General features: G+C 53.1%; 2 protein-coding genes across 2 annotated transcripts in view; one reads left to right on the top strand and one right to left on the bottom strand.

The window, feature by feature from the left end:
• Positions 1-433: 433 nt before the first annotated feature.
• LOC104308982 (zinc finger protein 239-like) lies at positions 434-1,408 on the top strand. The gene has a single exon (XM_054179554.1). The coding sequence runs from the start codon at positions 434-436 to the stop codon at positions 1,406-1,408; it is 975 nt and encodes a 324-aa protein (XP_054035529.1).
• Positions 1,409-4,396: 2,988 nt separating this feature from the next.
• Positions 4,397-23,274, bottom strand: part of LOC104308979 (maltase-glucoamylase) — a gene marked incomplete at its 5' end in the record, with an annotated part of 68,869 nt that continues 49,991 nt past the window's right edge. The window contains 14 exons of the mRNA XM_054179553.1: positions 4,397-4,459; positions 6,165-6,335; positions 7,507-7,556; positions 10,056-10,144; positions 11,635-11,759; positions 12,493-12,549; positions 12,676-12,760; positions 13,644-13,792; positions 14,726-14,842; positions 14,935-14,969; positions 16,792-16,925; positions 18,764-18,902; positions 20,987-21,071; positions 22,318-22,452. Of these exons, the coding sequence (XP_054035528.1) occupies positions 4,397-4,459; positions 6,165-6,335; positions 7,507-7,556; positions 10,056-10,144; positions 11,635-11,759; positions 12,493-12,549; positions 12,676-12,760; positions 13,644-13,792; positions 14,726-14,842; positions 14,935-14,969; positions 16,792-16,925; positions 18,764-18,902; positions 20,987-21,071; positions 22,318-22,452 (1,434 nt within the window). The remainder of the gene's footprint in view (positions 4,460-6,164; positions 6,336-7,506; positions 7,557-10,055; positions 10,145-11,634; positions 11,760-12,492; positions 12,550-12,675; positions 12,761-13,643; positions 13,793-14,725; positions 14,843-14,934; positions 14,970-16,791; positions 16,926-18,763; positions 18,903-20,986; positions 21,072-22,317; positions 22,453-23,274) is intronic.

The following is a 23,274-nucleotide window of genomic DNA, read 5'->3' as shown; positions in this document are numbered from 1 at the left end:
CTCCACCACCCCAGCAGAGGAACCCAGGGTCTCAGCACAGGTATTAGGTCTGACACCCCCACCCCCCCCATCATGGCAAGAACTGGGGATTTGAGAGCCTCTCTCCATTCCTTGCCCCAGCTGAGCATCAAGTGCTGGGAGGTGTCAGGGGCTGTCAGGAGCCAGGCAGGAGCTTAAGGTTTGAGCTCCTGGGATCAGCTGCTTCCATCTTCCCTAGGGCACAGGGGTAACCGCTTCCCCCAGCAGCATGGCCTCACAGGACCCAGACAAGAGTTGGGAGGAGAAGAACCACCCAGAGAACAAGATGCAACAGGCAAAGTGCAGCCTTAAGGAAGAGGAGGAAGAGGAAGAGGAAGAGGGCAACATGGAAGAGGAAGAGGGCAACATGGAGGAGGAGGATGATGATGATGACTCTGATGATGACGAGGAGGAGATGGGCGATGAGAAAAACGATGGCCAGGATGAGGAAGAGGAGAAGGAGGATGAGAAGGAGGATGAGAGGGAGGGTGAAGCCATGGTAGCCCCCTCTGTGCCATTCAAACGGCTGAATCGGTGTCCTGTGTGTGGGCAGAGCTTCTCGCCTGACGCAGAGCTGGTAACGCACCGCTGCCCCCACGCCGGCACCTGGCGCTACATCTGTTGCGAGTGTGGCAAGAGCTTTCGCCAGAGCTGCCACCTCAACCAGCACCTCCTCATCCACACCGGGGAGAAGCCCTTCACCTGCGACGACTGCGGCAAAACCTTCAGGTACAGCTCCGCCTTCACCAGCCACTGCCGCATCCACACCGGTGAGAAACCATACAGCTGCGACGACTGCGGCATGAACTTCACCAACAGCAGCCACCTCATCTCCCACCGTCGCACCCACACGGGTGAGAGGCCCTTCACCTGCCCGGACTGCGGCAAGAACTTCAAGCAGAGTTCGAATCTCTGCCGGCACCGCCGCATCCACACCGGGGAGAAGGTCACCTGCCCCGACTGCGGCAAAAGCTTCAGCCGCCGCTCCGCGCTCAGCGACCACCGCCGCATCCACACCGGGAAGAAGCTGTTCCCCTGCGCTGAGTGCGGCAAGAGCTTCACCGTGAGCAACAGGCTCCTTCGGCATCGCCTCATCCACAGCGGCGAGAGACCATACAGCTGCACCGACTGCAGCAAGAGGTTCAGCACCAGCTCCGCGCTGATCGTGCACCGCCGCACCCACACCGGCGAGAGGCCCTTCTCCTGTGCCGACTGCGGCAAAACCTTCCGCCAGAAGGGCGGACTTCTTTACCACCGCCTCACACACACGGGTGAGAAACCTTTCTCCTGTGCTGAGTGCGGCGTGAGCTTCACCAATCCTTCCCGCCTCTACCGGCACCGCCGCACCCACACCAGTGACCAGCCCACACCGCGGGGGAGGCACAAATAGAACGGATCCGCCCCAGGGCTGTTGGCATCATTGTGAGGCCCTCCCCCCCCTGCCGAGGGCCTTTTCAGCAGATTGAACCAAAATTGCCTCTTTATCCCCCACTGGGGGCTCCAGCAGGAACAAACACCTCCTGCCCTTCTGAACACCGATTGGTGGTAATGAGAGTAATTACAGTGATGAGTTGGCACAGCCAGAGCTGAGCCAAGCTTTGCCAGGATTCATCTGCTTCTTCCCCAATTCTTTGTGTCTCCTTGAGGTGAAACCCCCTTTGCCCGTTGCCCAGTTGTGTCAATGAAAACCCAAGGTTACCAAAATCCTGTCTTTTTTCCTTTCATTTTAGACATTTCTGCCCAAAATGCTCAAATTTGGGGGGGGGGGGGGGCATTTGTTCCCTAGGAATGGGGCTGGAGCCATGTGCCCAGCTTAGGGAGGTCAAAGTGAGCCTCTTAGAGGAGTCATGAGAGTGTCTTGCTGGGGGGAGGTCTGAGGGGCATCTCAGAGGGGGTTTTTTCAGGGGTGTCGAGGGGTCTTAGGTGTTTGGGTGGTCTGGAGATTTGTAGGATTGACTTGAGGCTCTTTGGAGGGTGTAGGGAAAATCTCAGGGAGGTCTTTGGAAGAAATGAGAACGTTTCTAAGGGGCTTTGCTGCTTTCCAGCAGGTCTGGGGCTTACAAAGGGCTTCCAACTAGCTCATCAGTGTTCCAAATGGATTCCTGCAGGCCTGAGGCTTCCCTCAGGCTTTCCACCCACCCAGGAGAGGGAAGAGGTTTTTGTTTCGAGTGTTCAGGAGCTTTCAGGAATTTTAAGAGCTGTAAAGAGTTAAATCATTCCAAGGTGCCTCACCACAGAGAGCAGAAATACTCACAACAGGACTTCTGCCTTACACATGGCTCTGAACTTTGCAGCCCTGAGCAGTGTGCCTGACAGATGCATGAACTGTTGCTATGCAAGCTGGAGCTGACTGAGCTGCTGCACAAAACCACAAGTTCTGTGCTCAGGATGCTGCTGAAACTGACTGTGCAAATGTCGTGGAATGGGGCAGGGGTCTTCAGGTGGAGAGACCCCCCCCCCCCCCTCCCCACAAATAACTGGCACAGGCACAGTGTGGGGCTGTGCAGCACACAGAAAACCACAGAACAGCACTTGGGTAAGGAACTGGCAACCAGATAAGGAAGTGCAACTTCATGTGGGGCTGGGAAACTGTGAGAGTAACCTGGACACGTGGAGCTCCCCCACTGCGTGAAGCCTTTGGCACTGGTGAGACATTACTGGTGGTGATGATCCCTTGCTTTAGGATTCCCTGCTTTTCCTCCTTTCTAACTTTTCCCTTGGCACTTAGAAGCAAAAATGAGATTAAAGTGTGTTTGTTAACCAGCTCCTTGGTTCCAGCTCAGTTTCATTTGGGGGGCTCTTAAAAAGAACCTTCAGGGTCTGGAGGGGCAAGCCCTTGAGGCTGCAGATGGTGCTGGGTGATGCTTTGGGGGTTGCCATCAGCAGCTCTTGGTGCCTGTTCTGGAGCCGTTGCCTGTGTTTGCCTGGCTCTGCCTGGTTCAGGCAGCACCAGAATTGAACTGTGTAGGGAAAGGTCCTCGTGGAGTGGCCATTGGTTGAGCAAAGAGCCACCGGTGCCTGGCTGCCAGCTGGCTGTGGCTCCATTCACCACCACTCTCTGGGCTCAGCCTCCAGCCAGTTCCTAACCCAGCGCAGAGTGTTGCTGTCCAAGCCACAAGCTGACATCTTTGAAACGCCTCCAGTGCTGGGGAGTCAACCACCTCCCTGGGCAGCCTGTGCTAGTGTTTGAAAACCCTTTCAGTGGAAACTTTTCTTCTGATATCCAACCCAAACCTCCCCTGGTGAAGCTTGAGGCTATTCCCTCTCTCCCTTACTACGGAGAAGAGACCAAGCCCCACCTCACTCCAACCTCCTTTCAGGGAGTTGTGGAGGGCCAGAAGGTCTCTGCTCAGCCTCCTAGTCTCCAAACTGAACACCCCCAGCTCCCTCAGCTACTCCTCCCCAGCCCTGTTCTCCAGACCCTTCCTCAGCTTTGCTGCCTTTCTCTGGACCTGCTCCAGCACCTGGAAGACTGCAAAAGACTTAAGAAAAAGCCTTTAACTGGAACCTCTCTGCCAGCATACTTAAACCATTATTTTCTTTCCATGACATGAAAACTCCAGAGGGACAGGTTTTGGGGGGGGGGGGGGGCAGAGGGTTAGCATGGAAAACACCAACTTTAATTGTACAGAGCTTCAGGTCCAACATTGGAGGACTCATATCCCAGCTGAAGGTCCTTACAAAACACTCCTGAGGGTCTTTGGGAGTTCCACAGTACTTCATAGGTCAGCAGCCACCCAAGCATCTTCCCATCTTCACAGAATCACCAAGGTTGGAAGAGACCTCAAAGATCATCGAGTCCAACCTGTCACCACAGACCCCATGACTAAACCATGGCACCAAGTGGCACATCCAATCCCCACCAAGTGCCAATCTTCAATCCAGGTGGTTGCCCTTCAATATGTTTCCATCTTTTCACAGAAGGCAATGAAGAGGACATCAGCCACAACTTCCTCCTGGGCACACCCCCTCCCTCCTCCCCCACTTCACATCCATGGTTTTCATTTTGAAAGTCCAAGTCACATTGGGTTGAAAACAACCCCAAAATTGGTTCATTTTGGAAGTGTTCAAGGCCAGGTTGGGTAAGGTCTCTGACCAGCCTGGCCTAGGGGAAGGTGTTCCTGCCCATGGCAGGGTGGGGCTTGGAAATGGCTGATCTTTTAGGTCCCTTCTGTGATTCTCTAATGATTAATGAGGTGTGGGTAGGCTGTGAGCAACCCCAAACCACAGCTCCTTCCTGCCCAGAATAACTCCACACCAACTGTGTGATGGTGCAAAGTGTTTTAAGAAGTCCAAGAGGCAGGAGGAGAAGGGAAGAGAAAACAGTTTGTGAAGGTTTCAGCTCCTGTTCTCTGGCCAGCAATCTCAGGAGGCATTTTTAGCTCCACTCTAACTTGTAGTCTTGGCCCAGCTCAAGTTCCAGGTGGGTGATTTCCAGGACCTTTAAAAAAACAAACAAAACCCCAAACAAAATAAATCAAAAGGCAGGAGTGAGCCTGCTCTGAAGGTCTCAAGGGTTTACTGGAGCTCAGAGAAGACAGCAGCTTCAGGTTCATTCCAGGCTCATTCTCCTTGCCAACCCCCTGCCAGAACACCCAGGGCAGGCCACACAGGAACACATCCTTCCAGAGAAGGAGGCTCCACAACCTCTCTGGGCAGCCTGCTCCAGGGGTCCAGCACCCTCACCAGAAAGAAGTTTCTCCTCATGTTGAGGTGGAACCTCCTAGGTTCTAGCTTGTACCCCTTGTTCTTGTCCTATCACTGGGCAGCACCAAAAAGAGCCTGGCACCTTCCTCTTGGCACCTACCCCTCAGGTATTTACAGACATTGAGAAGGTCTCTTCTCAGCCTTCTCCTTGTCCTGGAGCTTGGTGTTCATCCCCAGATGCAGGACTCTGCTCTTGTCCTTGCTGAACCTCATGAGGGTCCCCACCAAGCTCTCCAACCTGTGCCCAATGATAGGACAAGGAACTACAGGAGCAAGCTAGACCCCAGGAGGTTCCACCTCAACGTGAGGAGAAACCTGTTTGGTGTGAGGGTGCTGGAGGCCTGGAGCAGGCTGCCCAGAGAGGTTGTGGGGTCTCCTCTGGAGGCTTTCAAAAACCACCTGGATGTGTTCCTGTGTGACCTGCCCTGGGTGATCCTGCTCTGGCAGGGGGGGTTGGACTGGATGATCTCTGGAGAGCCTTTCCAACCCCTGCCACGCTGTGATGATGTGATCTGATCTAATCTTAGCTGATTTATTTTATCTTGCTCTATTTTATTACATTAAATGACCTTAAATTCTGTTACTCCAACCCTAAACATGCTCTGCTGCTCTAGAACTGCCCCCACCACTTCCACCCTGGGCCTTCCTCTTCCATAGTAATGATGTATTTTCAGTCAGTTAATGTGTTTCTAATCACTCATTGATGCAGTGTGACCATGACCTGTGATGAGATCTCATTCATCCTGGAGGAAATAAAAGGGTCATCCAAGTGCCCTGAGTTCTTCCTTCTTAGATCTTGGTGGGCTTACTGCAGTGAGCTAAGAGATCTTGGAGGTCATGACAGACAAGAAGTCAGTCCCCAGGTGTTTCATGGAATCCCAGACTGGTTTGGGTAGGAAGGGACCTCTCAAGTCCAACCCCCTGCAGCCAGCAGGGCCATCCCCAACTAGAGCAGGTTGCTCAAAGCCCCAAACAACCTGACCTGGGGTAGTTCCAGGGATGGGGCAGCTCCCCCCTGTCTGGGCAACCTGGGCCAGGTTCTCACCTGTTCTCCCTTCTCTCCACTCTGAACCTCCCTCTTGGAGTTCAAACCATCATCCCTTGGCCTGTCCCAGCAAGCCCTGCTCCAAAGTCTGTCCCCAGCTTTCTTTGAGGACCCTTGAAGCACTGAAAGGCCACCAGAAGGTTTTCCTGGAGCCTTCTCCATGCTGAACAAGCCCAAATCTCTCAGTCTGGCCTCACAGCAGAAGGCTTCCAGTTAGACCATCTCCATGGACTCTTACAGCCCCACTCCAGCAGACCCCTGTCTTTGCTGTGCTAGGACTCCAGAGCTGGCCCCACCACTGCAGTGGGGTCTCAGGAGGGTGAAGGAAAGGGGCAGGAATCCCCTTTCTCCCCTCTTTCAAAGCTGAGACGCCCCCCAAACCCCTCTGATTTACCTGGGTTTGGCTGTTGTAGGTCACAAGATGAGGAGATGGAATCTGTTGGCCGTTCTGTGACACAGTCACGTTGTGAGCAGCTGAGGTCACCCCCAAAACCTTCACCTGGGTGAATTTCAAGTTGTTTGGATCAACATAGCCACGATGCAGAGCCTTGATCTCTAAAACATTCTGAAGGGCAAGGACAAAGGGAAATCAGTGATTTCTCCTTGGTAAAAAAAAAATTGCCTTTTTTTCATCCCACTTGAGGCTTAACAAAGGTTTTTGTTTGTTTTTCCCTTTTTGGTCCATTAAAAACCAGCCACAAATAAAATGTTGGGATTTCACTGATTTCCCCATTTTTTTTTTTCCCCTCCACCTTTCCAGATCTCTTTCCAACCCCTCTGCCAGCTGAATATTGAAGGAATTTGTCCTGATGTGATTTTGACAGAATAAAAAGAACTAAACCATTCAACAAGTCCCAGGGCCGGGGGCTGCACTTTGGCCACGGCAACCCCAGGCAGAGCTACAGGCTGGGGGCAGAGTGGCTGAGAGCTGCCAAACAGAGAGGGACCTGGGGGTGCTGGTTGACAGCCACCTGAACACGAGCCAGCAGTGTGCCCAGGTGGCCAAGAGGGCCAATGGCATCCTGGCCTGCATCAGGAACAGTGTGGCCAGCAGGAGCAGGGAGGTCATTGTGCCCTGTGCTCTGCACTGGTTAGGCCACACCTTGAGTCCTGTGTCCAGTTCTGGGCTCCTCAGTTTAGGAAGGACATTGAGAGGCTTGGAGGTGTCCAGAGAAGGGCAACAAGGCTGGGGAGAGGCCTTGAGCACAGCCCTGTGAGGAGAGGCTGAGGGAGCTGGGGTTGCTTAGCCTGGAGAAGAGGAGGCTCAGGGGAGACCTCATTGCCCTCTACAACTACCTGAAAGGTGGTTGCAGCCAGGTGGGGATTGGTCTCTTCTCTCTAGCAACCAGCACCAGAACAAGAGGACACAGTCTCAAGCTGTGCCAGGGGAAGTTTAGGCTGGAGGTGAGGAGAAAGTGCTTCCCTGAGAGAGTTGTTTGCCATTGGGATGTGCTGCCCAGGGAGGTGGTGGAGGTGTTCAAGAGGGGATTGGATGTGGCACTTGGTGCCATGGTTTAGTCATGAGGTCAGTGGTGACAGGTTGGACTCGATGATCTTTGAGGTCTCTTCCAACCGTAGTGATACTGTGATACCTCTCCCACCACCCCAGAGAAGGGCTGGCCCAGGACAGAGGGTGTGGGGTGGTATCAAAACCTTGAGAAAAAGGGCAAATTCAAGCAGTTTGAGTACAACCAGCCCCTGCCAGGCACCCAAACCCCAGCGGCAGCGTGACGTACCCGGGCGGCGGCGAACGAGACCAGCAGGTAGACACCGTCCTCATAGGCATCTGTAAGGCAAAGGAAAGTCAGACTTGGATGACTTTCATTTCGTGTTAGTTGAATTTACCCTAATTTTAATTGATTCCACCTGAAATTTAGTTGATTTTGCCTTAGTTTTTGTTGATTTTGCCCTAATTTGAGTTCCTGGGCTGCAGCAGGAGAAGTGTGGCCAGCAGGGCAAGGGAGGGGATTCTCCCCCTCTGCTCAGCTCTGGGGAGACCCCACCTGGAGTACTGCCTCCAGCTCTGGAGCCCCTATTGCAAGAGGGATCTGGAGGGGCTGGAAGGTGTCTAGAGCAGGGCCAGGAGGATGAGCAGAGGGCTGAAGCTGCTCTGCTGTGAGGACAGACTGAGGGAGTTGGGGCTGTTCAGTCTGGAGAAGAGAAGGCTCTGAGGTGACCTCATTGTGGCCTTCCAGGCTCTGAAGGAGGCTCCAAGAAGGCTGGGGAGGGACTGCTCAGGATCTCAGGTAGTGATAGGACTGGGGGGAATGGAATGAAGCTGGAGGTGGGGAGATTCAGGCTGGAGGGGAGGAGGAAGTTCTTCCCCATGAGAGTGGTGAAGCCCTGAGATGGGTTGTCCAGGGAGGTGGTTGGGGCCCCAGCCCTGGAGGTGTTTAAGGCCAGGCTGGAGGAGGCTCTGGGCAGCCTGATCTAGTGTGGGGTGTCCCTGCCCATGGCAGGGGGGTTGGAACTAGATGATCCTTGTGGTCCCTTCCAACCCTGACTGATTCTATGATACTATGATACTGTGATTTTGCCCTAATTTGAGTTGATTTTGCCCTGATTTGAGTTGATTTTACCTTAATTTTCATTGTTTTAACCCTAATTCGAGTTGAGGTCTCTTCCAACCGTGGTGATAACTGTGGAATACTTTAAATCATTGAAAGCAATTCCTTTGCTGCAATTGCTTGAATGAATGAAGTTTAGCAGTGTTGCCCTCATTGCAGTTGGATTTCTTTGGTGTCATACATTTTTTATCCTGCCCAATGGAGTAAATATTTCAGTTGGGTCTGCCATAGCTTCAGGAATTCACTCTGCTTGGCAGCTGTGCTCTCCTTTTAGTTGACTTTCTTCAGTGCAACAAATTTGCTGCAGTTTGAATTCCTTCCACTCGAGCTTTGTCCTACATTCTTAACCTTGATTCATTCAATTTAATCATTCTGCTGTCATTCTTTTTCCTGGCTTCTGCTCCCATCCCACGCTGCACAGGCAGAGGGCAAAATGAAGTCTTCATGGAATGGAATGGAATGGAATGGAATGGAATGGAATGGAATGGAATGGAATGGAATGGAATGGAATGGAATAGAATAGAATGGAATAGAATGGAATAGAATAGAATAGAATAGAATAGAATAGAATAGAATAGAATGGAATAGAATGGAATAGAATGGAATGGAATGGAATGGAATGGAATGGAATGGAATGGAATGGAATGGAATGGAATGGAATGGAATGGAATAGAATAGAATAGAATAGAATAGAATAGAATAGAATAGAATGGAATGGAATGGAATGGAATGGAATGGAATGGAATGGAATGGAATGGAATGGAATGGAATGGAATGGAATAGAATAGAATAGAATAGAATAGAATAGACCAGGTTGGAGGAGACCTTCAAGATCATCGTGTCCAACCTATCAACCAACCCAACACCACCTAATCAACTAACCCATGGCACCAAGCACCCCATCAAGTCTCCTCCTGAACACCTCCAATGATGGTGACTCCACCACCTCCCCAGGCAGCACATCCCAATGGCCAATCTCTCTCTCTGTATAGAACTTCTTCCTCACCTCCAGCCTAAACCTCCCCTGGTACAGCCTGAGACTGTGTCCTCTTGTTCTGGTGCTGGCTGCCTGGGAGAAGAGACCAACCTCTGCCTGTCTACAACCTCCCTTCAGGTAGTTGTAGAAAGCAAGAAGGTCACCCCTGAGTCTCCTCCTCTCCAGGCTAAGCAACCCCAGCTCCCTCAGCCTCTCCTCACAGGGCTGTGTTCCAAGCCCCTCACCAACTTCATTGCCCTTCTCTGGACTCATTCCAGCAGCTCAACCTCCTTCCTAAACTGAGGGGGCCCAGAACTGGACACAGGACTCAAGGTGTGGCCTAAGCAGTGCAGTGGACAGGGGCAGGATGAGCTCCCTGCTCCTTCTGGCCACACTGCTCCTGATGCAGGCCAGGATGCCATTGGCCCTCCTGGCTGCCTGGGCACACTGCTGGCTCATGTTCAACCAGCACCCCCAGGTCCCTCTCTGCCTGGCTGCTCTCAGCCACTCTGCCCCCAGCCTGTAGCACTGCCTGGGGTTGCTGTGTTGCTGTGCAGCCCCTGGCACTTGGATGTGTTCAATCTCCTGCCCTTGGCCTCTGCCCCTCTGCCCAGCCTGTCGAGGTCCCTCTGCAGAGCCTCTCTACCCTCCAGCAGATCAACTCCTGCCCCCAGCTCGGTGTCCTGGGCTGGTGACTCAGGAAGCCCCTCGCTGGTGACAGGACCCCCGGGCCGGTGCTCACCGATGCGAACGCCATCGTCCCAGTACAGCTGCCCCTCAGCCAGCTGGGCGTCGCTCAGCGCCACGGTCAGGGACAGGGGCTTCTGCCGGCTGTGGAGAGAAAGAGGGGGTCACTGTTTGTGTGCCTCAAGCACCAGCACTTATGTGAACCAATCACAGAATGGCTCAGGTTGGAAGGGGCCTCAGAGATCATCTCCTCCAGCTGCCTCACCGTGGCCAAGGATACCTCTCAGCTACTTGGCCTTGAACATCCCCGGGGGTGAGGCATCCACAGCTTCCCTGGGCAACCTGTTCCAGGGTCCCAGTACACTCCTGCTGAAGAATGTCTTCCTAAGATCCAGTCCAACCCTGCCCTCCCTCAGCTTCAGACCATTCCCCTTGTCCTGTCTCTGGACACCCTCATGAGAAGTCCCTCTGCAGCCTCCCTGTAGGATCCCTTCAGGCATGGGAAAGAAGCTCTAAGGTCCTCCCACAGAGCCTTCTCCTCCCCAGGTTGAACAACTGCAGCTCCTCAGCCTATCCTCATAGCAGAGGTGCTTCAGACCTTGGATCATCTTTGTGGCCTCCTCTGGACTCACTCCAACAGCTCTGTGTCCTCCTTCTGCTGGGGACACTAGAGCTGGAGGCAGGATTGGAGGTGGGGTCTCAGCAGAGCAGAGCCAAGGGGCAGAATCCTCTCTCTTGCTCTGCTGCCCACACTCCTCTGGATGCAGCCTAGCACAGGGCTGCTGTCTGGGCTGCATGGTGGTACTGCTGGCTCACAGGGAGCTTCTCATCCAAGATGACCTTTAATGGTCCTGTTCAACCCATTCTGTGATTTAAGGGAGGTTATGGGGAGAATCACAGAACTGTTTAGGCTGGAAAAGCCCTTGAAGGGCCTAGAGCTTCTTCCTCACCTCCAGCCTAAACCTCCCCTGGCACAGCTTGAGACTGTGTCCTCTTGTTCTGGTGCTGGTTGCCTGGGAGAAGAGACCAACCCCCTCCTGGCTACAAGCACCTTTCAGGTAGTTGTAGAGGAGCAATGAGATCTCCCCTGAGCCTCCTCTTCTCCAGGCTAAGCAACCCCAGCTCCCTCAGCCTCTCCTCACAGGGCTGTGCTCAAGGCCTCTCCCCAGCCTTGTTGCCCTTCTCTGGACACCTTCAAGTCTCTCAATGTCCTTCCTAAACTGAGGGGCCCAGAACTGGACACAGGACTCAAGGTGTGGCCTAACCAATGCAGAGCACAGGGGCACAATGACCTCCCTGCTCCTGCTGGCCACACTGTTCCTAATGCAGGCCAGGATGCCATTGGCCCTCTTGGCCACCTGGGCACACTGCTGGCTCCTGTTCAGGCAGCTGTCAATCAGCACCCCCAGGTCCCTCTCTGTTTGGCAGCTCTCAGCCACTCTGCCCCCAGCCTGTAGCTCTGCCTGGGGTTGCTGTGGCCAAAGTGCAGCCCCTGGCACTGGGACTTGCTGAATGCCATCCCGTTGGGCTCTGCCCATCTGCCCAGTCAGTCGAGGTCTGCCCTAAAACATTGGGGGGGAGAGGGGGAAAGAAAATTAAAGACATTTTTAACTCCTGATTTCTTCTGCTCTTACCTGTAAAATGTGGTGGTGGCAGGGCTCTGCTGAGCAAGGATGTAACCCCCACGGATGTGCAGGTTGATGTGTCCCAGAGGAGCTGGTAAAGTCCCAAACTGTCCTCTAAGGGCAACGTGCTCGTCCTGCAGGGGATTAAAAACCACAAAACAAGTATAAAAAGAAGTAAGTAGTTGTGGAATCACCCTTGGAAAATGTCTTTAGAATAAAATCTTCTATTAGTTATAAACACACACCAAGCCCACTGCTTGAATCACAGAATCAAGGTTGGAAGAGACCTCAAAGATCAGCAACTCCAACCTGTCATCCAACACCTCATGGCTACTAAACCATGGCACCAAGGGCCACATCCGATCCCCCCTTGAGCACCTCCAGGGATGGGGACTCCACCACCTCCCTGGGCAGCACATTCCTAGGGCTAACAACTCTCTCTGTGAAGAACTTTCTCCTCACCTCCAGCCTAAACTTCCCCTGGCACAGCTTGAGACTGTGTCCTCTTGTTCTGGTGCTGGTTGCTAGAGAGAAGAGACCAACCCCTTCCTGGCTACAGCCTCCCTTCAGGGAGTTGTAGAGAGCAAGAAGGTCTCCCCTGAGCCTCCTCTTCTCCAGGCTAAGCAACCCCAGCTCCCTCAGCCTCTCCTCACAGGGCTGTGCTCAAGGCCTCTCCCCAGCCTCGTTGCCCTTCTTTGGACACCTTCAAGAGTCTCAATGTCCTTCTTAAAGCTGAGTCTAGTTGAGAGGCAACACTGCCCACGGTGGGGAGGTTGGAGGAGATAATCTTAGAGGTCCCTTCCAACCTGAGCCATTCTTGGACTCTATGGAAAGCTCCCAGCAAGCAGCCCTCGTGCAGGTCCTTACCGTGTGGAAGTCATACCAGCGGGCATTTGGTAGGTAGATGTTCACCTCCTTGACTCCCTGCAATCAAACATTTCCCCAGTTAAAGCCAAAAAAAAAAAAAAATGGAGTTGAGCTCCAATATTTTCATCAGTTTTTACTGTTTTCTCCCCAGTTTCTTGGCTGTTGCTGTTCCCAGTGCTTCACCTGATCCAGCACAGGGCTGATGAGCAGCGCGGGGCCCCACAGAAACTGGCGGTAGATGTCCCACGTTGTTGTGTCTGCCACAAACCTGCCAAGGGACAGAAGCAAGGCCAGGCCTTCAGGGTTGGGCTTTCCTGGAATCACCAGGTGGTTTGGGTTGGGAAAGACCTTTGAGAGCATAGAATGGTTCTGAGTTGGAAGGGACCTTCAAGACCATCTGCTTGCAACCCTAAACCCTAAACTAGACCAAGTTTCTCCAGATCTAGTGTGGGGTGTCCCTGCCCATGGCAGGGGGGTTGGAACTAGATGATCCTTGTGGTCCCTTCCAACCCTGACTGATGCTATGATCATCCAGTCCAACTAGCCCTATGAAGGCTGGGGAGTTGTACAGGGCAATGAGGTCTCTCCTAATCCTCCTCCTCTCCAGGCTCAACAACCCTGGTTCCCTCAGCTGTTCCTCAGCAGCCCTGTTCTCCAGGGCTGGGGTGGGGGTTTTTTTTTTGCCATTTTAACAGAAAAACCACTGAAATGAAGGAAAAAATCCCCAACTTTTAATGAGGAACACAGAAATGCCATGGTCTCCAGTGGAGATCTTATCAGTGGGGATCTTCTCAATGCTCAGCAAGAGCTAAAGGGTAGGGGGCAAGAGGATGGGGCCAGACTCTTATCACTGGTACCCAGTGAGAGGACAAGGGGCAACAGACATAAACTGGAACCCAGGAGGTTCCATCAGGAGCAACTTGTTGACTTTGAGGGTGGTGGAGGCCTGGAGCAGGCTGCCCAGAGGGGTTATGGAGTCTCCTTCTCTGGAGAGCTTCCAAACCAACGTGGTCCTTGTGATCCTGGGCAACCTTCTGTGGGTGCCCTTGATGGAGCGTTTGGGTTAGAATGGGTGATCTCCAGAGGTCCCTTCCAACCCCACCAGGCTGGGATTCTGTGAAGGAAGAAGGAGAAGGAAGGACCACACTTACTCATGGAGCAGAGGACGGACCACAGTGCTGCCATGAGCGTGGGCTTCAAACATCAAGGTGTACAAATAGGGCAAGAGGCTGTATCTGATGTTGAGCACTGCCCTGGAGAGGTCTTCAAAGGTTGAATTCCAAGCAACAGGATCTTGCCTCTGGGAAAAAAAAGAGTCATTTTTTGAACAGAGGTGAGGTGAGGTGAGGATGGACAGGATGGGATGGGGGTGAGGTAAGGTGAGGTGAGGTGGGATGAGTCGGGACAAGGTGAGATGAGGTGAAGTGAGGTGAGATAGGATGGGATGGGATGGGACAGGACAGAAACCCCCCTCATGCCTAGTGTCTTCTTTTCATCTTATACATCACCCATAAGTTCACAGCAGTGACCACCTCAGCAGGCAAGAGAAATGCTGTGGCTCTGTCTGCCTGGGTTTCAGTAAATCCTTTGACAGTGCTTCCCACAGCATCCTCCTGGAAAACCTGGCTGCTCATGGCTTGGGTGGGTAGATTCTTCACTGGGGGAAAGAACAGCTGGTGGCCAGGCCCAAAGAGTGGTGGGGAATGGAGTTAACTCCACTTGGTGGCCAGTCACCAGTGGTTTTCCCCAGGGCTCAGTGATGGGGGCAGCTCTCTTCAATACCTTCATCAAGGAGCTAAATGAGGGGAACAAGGCACCCACAGTGAATCTGAAGATGACATTAAGTTGGGTGGCAGTGTTGGTCTGCTGAAGGGTAGGAAGGTTCTACAGAGGGATCTGACCAGGCTGGATCCGTGGGCTGAGGCCACTGCTGGCTCATGGGGAGCTTCTCATCACCCCCAAGTCTCTTTCTTCAGGGCTGCTCTCAACCCACTCTGCACCCAGCCTGAGTTTGTGCCTGAGGCTGAGCCAAGCCAGCTGCAGGACCCTGTGCTTGTTGGCAGTCATGAAGTTGTCCCTGAGGTTTAGTCAGGCAGAGGTGGTTGGAAGATGTGAAAAATGAACTTTTTTTTCCTCTCCAAGAGCTAGCATTTCTACCTAAAAATAGTGAGGGACAAAATGTGGGAAATGGGGGAGGGGAGGAAGGGAAATAAGAAACCCCAACAACCCTCACCCTGCCTGTGTTCCCATTGTGGTTCCTTGAGTAGGGGTAGAAAGCACCAAGCTCCATCCAGCGAGCACACAACTCGTACTCAGAGTCTCCAAAGAAGCCACAGATGTCTGCTCCAGTCTGAAAGGGTCAAGCCAAGAGCAGGCACTGACAAAAATGCACCTCTTTGCCAGCCAGATAAATGAACAACAGGCAAGAAACCAGGAGCTTACATAAGATATTCCAAAGAGGCTGAAGTCCAGCATTCCTGCAAGGAAAAACACAGCAAAACAAGGCATTAGTTTGAGAATTAAAATGGGTTTGGTTTGGGGAAGGGTGAGAAGATTGAGAATGAGAGAGGAAGAAGGAGAGAGCCTTGGGGGTGCTGGGGGAGGAGAAGCTCAGCAGGAGCTCTCAGTGTGCACTTGCAGCCCAGAGAGCCAAGCAGAGCCTGGGCTGCAGCAAGAGAAGTGTGGCCAGCAGGGCCAGGGAGGGGATTCTCCCCCTCTGCTCAGCTCTGCTGAGACCCCACCTGCAGTACTGCCTCCAGCTCTGGAGCCCCTATTACCAGAGGGATCTGGAGGGGCTGGAAGGTGTCCAGAGCAGGGCCAGGAGGATGAGCAAAGGGCTGAAGCTGCTCTGCTATGAGGACAGACTGAAGGAGTTGGGGCTGTTCAGTCTGGAGAAGAGAAGGCTCTGAGGTGACCTCATTGTGGCCTTCCAGGATCTGAAGGGGGCTCCAAGAAGGCTGGGGAGGGACTGCTCAGGATCTCAGGCAGTGATAGGACTAAGGGGAATGGAATGAAGCTGGGGGTGGGGAGATTCAGACTGGAGGGGAGGAGGAAGTTCTTCCCCATGAGAGTGGTGAAGCCCTGGGATGGGTTGTCCAGGGAGGTGGTTGGGGCCCCAGCCCTGGAGGTGTTTAAGCCCAGGCTGGGGGAGGCTCTGGGCAGCCTGATCTAGTGTGGGGTGTCCCTGCCCATGGCAGGGGGGTTGGAACTAGATGATCCTTGTGCTCCCTTCCAACCCTGACTGATACTATGATGATACTATGATATCCAGAATTCCCTCCAAAGTGCTGGTTCTGAAGGAGCAGAGCAGCAGATCTGAGGCAGAGGAGGTGACAGGGACCGAATTTGAGGGTGCACAAAACCATCTAACTGTTTCTTAACAGGTGCTAAGAATTCATAGCATCATAGAACCCCAGCACAGTGGGGTTGGAAGGGACCTTTAGAGATCATCCAGTCCTGCTAAAGTAGAGGCACCCTCAGCAGGCTGCCCAGGATCACAGTGGCCAGGTGGGGTTGGAAGCTCTCCTTCTCCGGAGAAGAGACTCCACAGCCTCTCTGGGCAGCCTGCTCCAGGCCTCCACCACCCTCCAAGTCAACAAGTTGCTCCTGATGGAACCTCCTGGGTTCCAGTTTTTGCCTGTTGCCCCTTGTCCTGTCACTGGGCACCACTGAGAAGAGTCTGGCCCCATCTTCTTGCCCCCCACCCTTTGGCTTTTACTGAGCATTGATCAGATCCCCTCTGAGGCTGCTCTCCTCCAGGCACAACAGCCCCAGGGCTCCTCACAGAGCTGCTCCAGGCCCCTCAGCATCTTTGCAGCTTCTACTGGACTCTCTGCAGCAGCTCCCAGTCTCTCTCAAACTGGGCAGTCCAGAATTGGACCCAGGATACCAGGTGTAGTCTCACTAGGGAAGAGTAGAGGAAGAGGAGAATCTCCCTCCACCTGCTGACCACACTCTTCCTCATGCCATCATTTGCCCTCTTGGCCATGAGTGCACATTGCTGGCTTATGGACAGCTTGTCCACCAGCACTCTCAAGTTCTTCTCTGTGGAGCTGCCTCCCAGCAGGTCATCCCTGGTTCAGGGGTTGTTCCTCCCCAGGGGCAGGCCCCTGCCCTTACCCTGGTTGAACTTCCATGAAGTTAAAAGATGTTTAAGAAGAATCAAAACTGTTCCAGAAGAAAGCAGCTGGAAGTTCTGCCTGCTCAACAGAGTGTGGGGGGGTTATTTTTTGGCCCTAAAAATGTGAATACTGAGGCAGAAAGCAAGGAGAACCACGGCAACAGGTTGTGCCAACCTACCAATGATGGATTTATCAAGCTGGTTCCAAGCTGCAGTGTTGTCCCCAAGCCAGTGTCCTGACCACCTTCCGCTGGAGGGGTAGGTGGAGCGGGTGACGACGATTCCTCGCTCCTTTGTGATCTTCTGCAGAGTGCTGGGAGAAGAAACCAACAGGCTGAGCTCCAAGAGGATTGTGAAAGGTTCACAGTATCACCAAGGTTGGAAGAGACCTCAAAGATCATCAACTCCAACCTGTCACCACAGACCTCATGACTAGACTATGGCACCAAGTGCCACGTCCAATCCCCTCTTGAACACCTCCAGGGATGGGGACTCCACCACCTCCCTGGGTAGCACATCCCAATGACAAATGACTCTGTCAGTGAAGAACTTTCTCCTCACCTTGAGTCTAAACCTCCCCTGGCACAGCTTGAGACTGTGTCCTCTTGTTCTGGTGCTGGTTGCCTGGGAGAAGAGACCAACCCCTTCCTGGCTACAAGCACCTTTCAAGTAGTTGTAGAGAGCAATGAGGTCTCCCCTGAGCCTCCTCTTCTCCAGGCTAAGCAACCCCAGCTCCCTCAGCCTCTCCTCACAGGGCTGTGCTCAAGGCCTCTCCCCAGCCTTGTTGCCCTTCTCTGGACACGATTCCAAAACTGAAGCTGTTGGATTCTTTGTCCTCAGGAGCATGAGCAGTCACAAACCCAACCTTGGAATTCACAGTGCTCCACAGGTCTGTGGACACTAAGAACTGAGTGTCAACCAATTCATGGTTAGAAAATGGATTGGCCAAAGGTGGAGGCACCAAAGGAAGGGTTTCCAGCGAAGGCTGAAAAAACAGCAGTCCTGTGGAGGACTTAGGATCAAGATCATTCAGTTCCAACCCCCCCTGCCGTGGGCAGGAACACCTCCCAGGTTGCTCAAGGCCTCCTCCAACCTGGTTTTGAACACCTCCAGGCTTGGAGCTTACACAGCTTCTGTAGGAAACCTCTTCCAGGTCAAGAGGATGTCAAGGTAGTTAAGAAATCAGAAATTGTGAAGAAATTGCAAAGTATGAATTAGGTATTGGGGAATTATGAGTTATCAATGACACTCTGTAAGTTAGCAATCATCAATTATGAATTGCCTGGAAACTATTAGAAGTGTCAAGGTAGAAATGGAAATGTAAGTGAAAATAGAAATAGAGAACAGAAATGATAGAGAGAACAGAAATAGAAATAAAGAGAGGGAGAGGGAGAGGGAGATAGGGGGAGAGGGAGATAGGGGGAGAGGGAGATAGGGGGAGAGGGAGATAGGGGGAGAGGGAGATAGGGGGAGAGGGAGATAGGGGGAGAGGGAGATAGGGGGAGAGGGAGAGGGAGAGATAGGGAGAGAGAGAGGGAGAGGGAGAGATAGGGAGAGGGAGAGGGAGATAGGGAGATAGGGAGATAGGGAGATAGAGATAGGGAGATAGAGGTAGGGGTAGAGGTAGGGGTAGAGGTAGGGGTAGAGGTAGGGGTAGAGGTAGGGGTAGAGGTAGGGGTAGAGATGACAGAGATAGAGATGATAGAGATGATAGAGATAGAGATGATAGAGATAGAGGTAGAGATAGAGATGATAGAGGTAGAGATGATAGAGGTAGAGGTAGAGGTAGAGGTAGAGGTAGAGGTAGAGGTAGAGGTAGAGGTAGAGATGGTAGAGGTAGAGATGATAGAGGTAGAGATGGTAGAGGTAGAGATGGTAGAGGTAGAGATGGTAGAGGTAGAGATGGTAGAGGTAGAGATGGTAGAGGTAGAGGTAGAGATGATAGAGGTAGAGATGGTAGAGGTAGAGATGGTAGAGGTAGAGATGGTAGAGGTAGAGATATAGAGGTAGAGGTAGAGGCAGAGGAAGTGATAGAAATAGAATGAAGCAGATGAAGGAGTGCCACTTTCTGCCAGAACACTCCAGCCCCCACCCCTGACTTTCTAGGCTGTTAGGCCAGAAGAAGTGAACAGAACCGAACTGCCAACATACTCCAGGGTAGGCTTGGTCTGCGCCCAGCCGTAGAGGTTGTGGACGTCGTAGTGCCGCAGCAGGGACCCATCCGGGAGCTGCTGCTGGCCTTCCATGCAGACGGTCTTGAAGCTCAGCCCCAGCGAGCGCGAGCCTAGCTCTGTGGGACAGGGAGAAGAGACTGGGCTGGGGCTGGGGTTGCAAGGAAACAGAATGATGGAAGGTTTCTGGTTGGAAAAGAGCCTTGGAGATCACCCAGTCTACTTGGAGATCATTGACTACTAAGTCCACTGTGGCCACTGGTCTGTGGCTTTTAAACACCTCCAGGGCACAGGCTCCAACCATCAACCCAACACCATGATGGCCATTAAACCATGTCCCCAAGTGCCATGTCCACACCTTTCTTGAACACCTCCTGCCCTGTTCCAGCCATTGAGAAACCTTCCAATCAAGAGGCTTTTCTCAAGTCCAACCTAAACCATCCGTGGTACAACATGAGGCCATTTCCTCTCATCTTATCACTTGTTATCAGAGAGGAGAGACCAACCACCATGTGGCTCCCTCCTCCTTTCAGGGATCTGTAGAGAGCAATGAAGTCTCCCCTCAGGCTCCTCTACTCCAGACTGAACACCCCCCTGTCCCTCAGCTGCTCATCATCAGCCCTATTCTGCAGACTCTTCGTGATGGGTTATGCCTATCCTGAAAGCAGAGGAGGGGAAGGGCTTGTGAGAGCTTTGCCCTCCCTGGAGGGGGGTTTTCCCCCTGGGAAACTGAGTTAGTCTGTTCCACTCCCCCTCCCTGTCCAGCAAGCCTATAAAAGGGAAGACACTGCAGCCATTTGCTCTCTTTTGCTTCTGCCTTGCCTGGACAGTGTGGTGCCCATCCACAAGAAGGGTCAAATGGAGGAACCTGGAAACTCCAGGCCTGGCAGCCTGACCTCAGTGCCAGGGAAAATTATGGAGCAGATTATCTTGGTGACAATAACTGAGCACCTGAAGGATGGCCAAGGGCTCAGATCCAGCCAGCATGGATTTAGGAAGGGCAGGTCCTGCCTCTCCCACCTGATCTCCTTCTATGCCCAGGTGACTGCCTGGTGGATGTGGGGCAGGCTGTGGATGTGGTCTGCCTGGACTTCAGCAAGGCCTTTGACCCCATCCCCCACAGCAAACTGCTGGCCAAGTGGTCAGCTTGTGGCTTGGACAGCAGCACTCTGTGCTGGGCTAGGAAGTGGCTGGAGGGCTGAGCCCAGAGAGTGGTGGTGAATGGTGCCACAGCCAGCTGGCAGCCAGTGGCTTCCAAACCGACTCCAAATTATCTCTCAGTTGTTTTGTTGCTTCCCTTCCTTTTTCTCTTGATTGGGAAAGAGGATAGGGGAGTGGGGGAGGGATTCTCAGCCTTGCCCCCCACCTGAGCTCTTAAATCCCAGTTAAGGCTCAAACCACCACACCCTTCCCCAGCTTTGTTGCCCTTCTCTGGACCTGTTCCAGCCCCTCAAAGTCCTTGGAGCAAGGGGCCCAAAACTAAACCCAGTACCAAAGCTGTGGCCTCACCAGTGTCCAGTCCAGGTGGGCAACCCCTGCCTTGCTCCCCCTAGCCAGGCTGCTGGTAGCCTTCTTGGCCACCTGGGTGCACCCTGGCTCATGTTCAGCTGCCATCAACCAGCCTCCCCAGGCCTCTTCTGGAGGCCACTCTGCCCCAAGCAGAGCCCTCAGGGGGTTGTTGTGACCCAAGTGCAGAAGAGAAGGCTCTGAGGTGACCTCATTGTGGCCTTCCAGGATCTGAAGGGGGCTCCAAGAAGGCTGGGGAGGGACTGCTCAGGATCTCAGGTAGTGATAGGACCAGGGGGGATGGAATGAAGCTGGGGGTGGGGAGATTCAGGCTGCAGGTGAGGAGGAAGTTCTTCCCCATGAGAGTGGTGAAGCCCTGGGATGGGTTGTCCAGGGAGGTGGTTGGGGCACCGTCCCTGGAGGTGTTTAAGCCCAGGCTGGAGGAGGCTCTGGGCAGCCTGATCTAGTGTGGGGTGTCCCTGCCCATGGCAGGGACGTTGGAACTGGCTGATCCTTGTGGTCCCTTCCAACCCTGACTGATCCTATGATTTGGATGCCTAACTTTGACCATTTCTGCCCCATCTAGGCAGGGAAAATCCTAGAATGTGTCTGTTTGTTTGTTTTGGGGGCTGGAAAAGACTTTAAAGGTCATCAAGTCCAATCCTAACCCAGAGTGACCCCAAAGCATCAGACTCACGTGGCAAGTAGGGTGGAAAGTTCAGCTCCGTGTTCCTGCAGCCTTCAACTGCGCCGTTAACGAAGCTTGAGGGTTCGTTCATGTCCTGCAAGCAGAAAGGGAGACACCAGATGAACAATTTTCTCTGGAATTCAGGCAATTTGCCCCTTTTGGCTGGTTTTGGTTTCCTGCTGCTCCTTTGGTCAGCATGGTATGGGAGGCAGAAGCTGTGGTTAGGCCACATCTTGAGTCCTGTGTCCAGTTCTGGGCCCCTCAGTTTAGGAAGGACATTGAGAGACTTGAAGGTGTCCAGAGAAGGGCAACGAGGCTGGGGAGAGGCCTTGGGCACAGCCCTGTGAGGAGAGGCTGAGGGAGCTGGGGTTGCTTAGCCTGGAGAGGAGGATGCTCAGGGGAGACCTCATTGCTCTCTCCAACTCCCTGAAGGGAGGTTGTAGCCAGGTGGGGGTTGGGCTCTTCTCCTAGGCAACCAGCACCAGAACAAGAGGACACAGTCTCAAGCTGTGCCAGGGGAAGTTTAGGCTGGAGGTGAGGAGAAAGTTCTTCCCTGAGAGAGTTGTTGGCCATTGGAATGTGCTGCCCAGGGAGGTGGTGGAGTCCCCATCCCTGGAGGTGCTCAAGAGGGGATTGGACGTGGCACTTGGTGCCATGTCATGAGGTCTGTGGTGACAGCTTGGACTTGATGATCTTTGAGGTCTCTTCCAACCTTGGTGATTCTGTGATTCATCTATTTCTGGATGAGGGCAGATTTGCCTCTGTGAAAAAATGAAATCAATGTAACCTAGCTCCAGATATGGAAATTGACACCGATTTGGGTGGCCTTATTGATCTGCTGGAGGGTTGAAGGCTCTGAGGAAGAACATCACCACTGCAGAAAAGCCATCAGAGGAAATAATCACTTGAGAAAGCCTGAGAAGCCCAAATGTGACAACAAGCTAAGTACATCCATATCCTTCCTTCCTTGGAGAAGGATATCCAAGGGAAGGTGTCCAAAGGATATCACCTTGGATATCAGAGGAAACTTCAGACATCAGAAGAACCTTCTTCACTGGATGGGTTCTCAAAGACTGGCACAAGCTGCCCAGGGAGGTGGTTGAATCCCCATCTCTGGAGGTGTTTCAGAGGCTCAGGGATGTGCTGCTAACAGCCATGGTTGAGCACCAGCCTTGGTTGAGTGGGAGAATGGTTGGACTGGATGATCTTAAAGACCTTTCCCACCCAAAACCATTCTGGAGGCCTCAGGACGTTGGCGAGGTTCTGAGGTGTTGATAACCCATTTCAGGGCCAAAAGAAAAGGAGAAATCCCAGGGACTGAGTCATTTTGCCACACTCACAATCCAGATGCCGTCAAACTTCAAGCTCAGGGATGCATTTCGTGGGTTGGAGTAGACCTCAGTGATTTCCCTCTCCCACCATTCCAAGGTGGAGCTGCGGAAGAAGTCCGGAAAGGCTGCGTGGGCTCGGTAGAGCTGGGGAAAGAGGAGGCAGGGCTGAGTGGATGGGGTTTCATTTAACCTCTTAAAACAAAGAGAAATGTCATTTTTTTTCCTTTCAAAGTTCACCATTTCCCTGCAGTTTTTAGATGCTCTGGCAAAAAGCTTGGAGAGCTTCTGCCCCTCGCTCCAATGTTGTGGAGGATTTTCTGGTGCTAGAAGCCCAGAATGGATCAGGTGGGAAAGGACCTCAGAGGTCGTCTCCCCCAACCTCCCCACCATGGGCAGGGACACCTCTCAACCAGACTCAGCTGCTCAGGGTCTCTTCCAACATGGCTTTGAATAAGCCCCAGGCAGGAGGTATCCACAACCTCCTTGGACAGCCTGTTGCAGTCTCACCACCCTCCTGCTGAAGAATGTCTTCCTAAGATCCAGTCCAACCCTGCTCTCCCTCAGCTTCAAACCATTCCTCCTTGTCCAGTCTCTAGACACCCTCATGGAGATTCCCTCTGCAGCCTTCCTGTAGGATCCCTCCAGGTATTGGAAAGCAGCTCTAAGGTCCCCCCAGGGCCTTCTCTTCTTCAGGCTGAACAATCCCAGCTCCCTCAGCCTGAACTCACAGCAGAGGTGCTCCAGCCCTTGGATCATCCATGTGGTCTCCTCTAGACTCACTCCAACAGCTCTGTGTTCTGCTGGGGACACTAGAACTAGAGGCAGGATTGGAGGGGAGGTCTCAGCAGAGCAGAGTCAAGGGGCAGAAAGTGCCTTTTGTGCCCTGCTGCCCACACTCCTCTGGCTGCAGCCCAGCACACAGCTGCCTGCTGGGCTGCCTGAGGGCACTGCTGGCTCACGGGGAGC

Source organism: Dryobates pubescens, unplaced genomic scaffold, assembly GCF_014839835.1.
Source record: "Dryobates pubescens isolate bDryPub1 unplaced genomic scaffold, bDryPub1.pri scaffold_80_arrow_ctg1, whole genome shotgun sequence".
Lineage (NCBI taxonomy): Eukaryota > Metazoa > Chordata > Aves > Piciformes > Picidae > Dryobates > Dryobates pubescens.
Note: the sequence above shows the minus strand (reverse complement) of the source record. Positions and strands in the feature narration are given on the sequence as shown.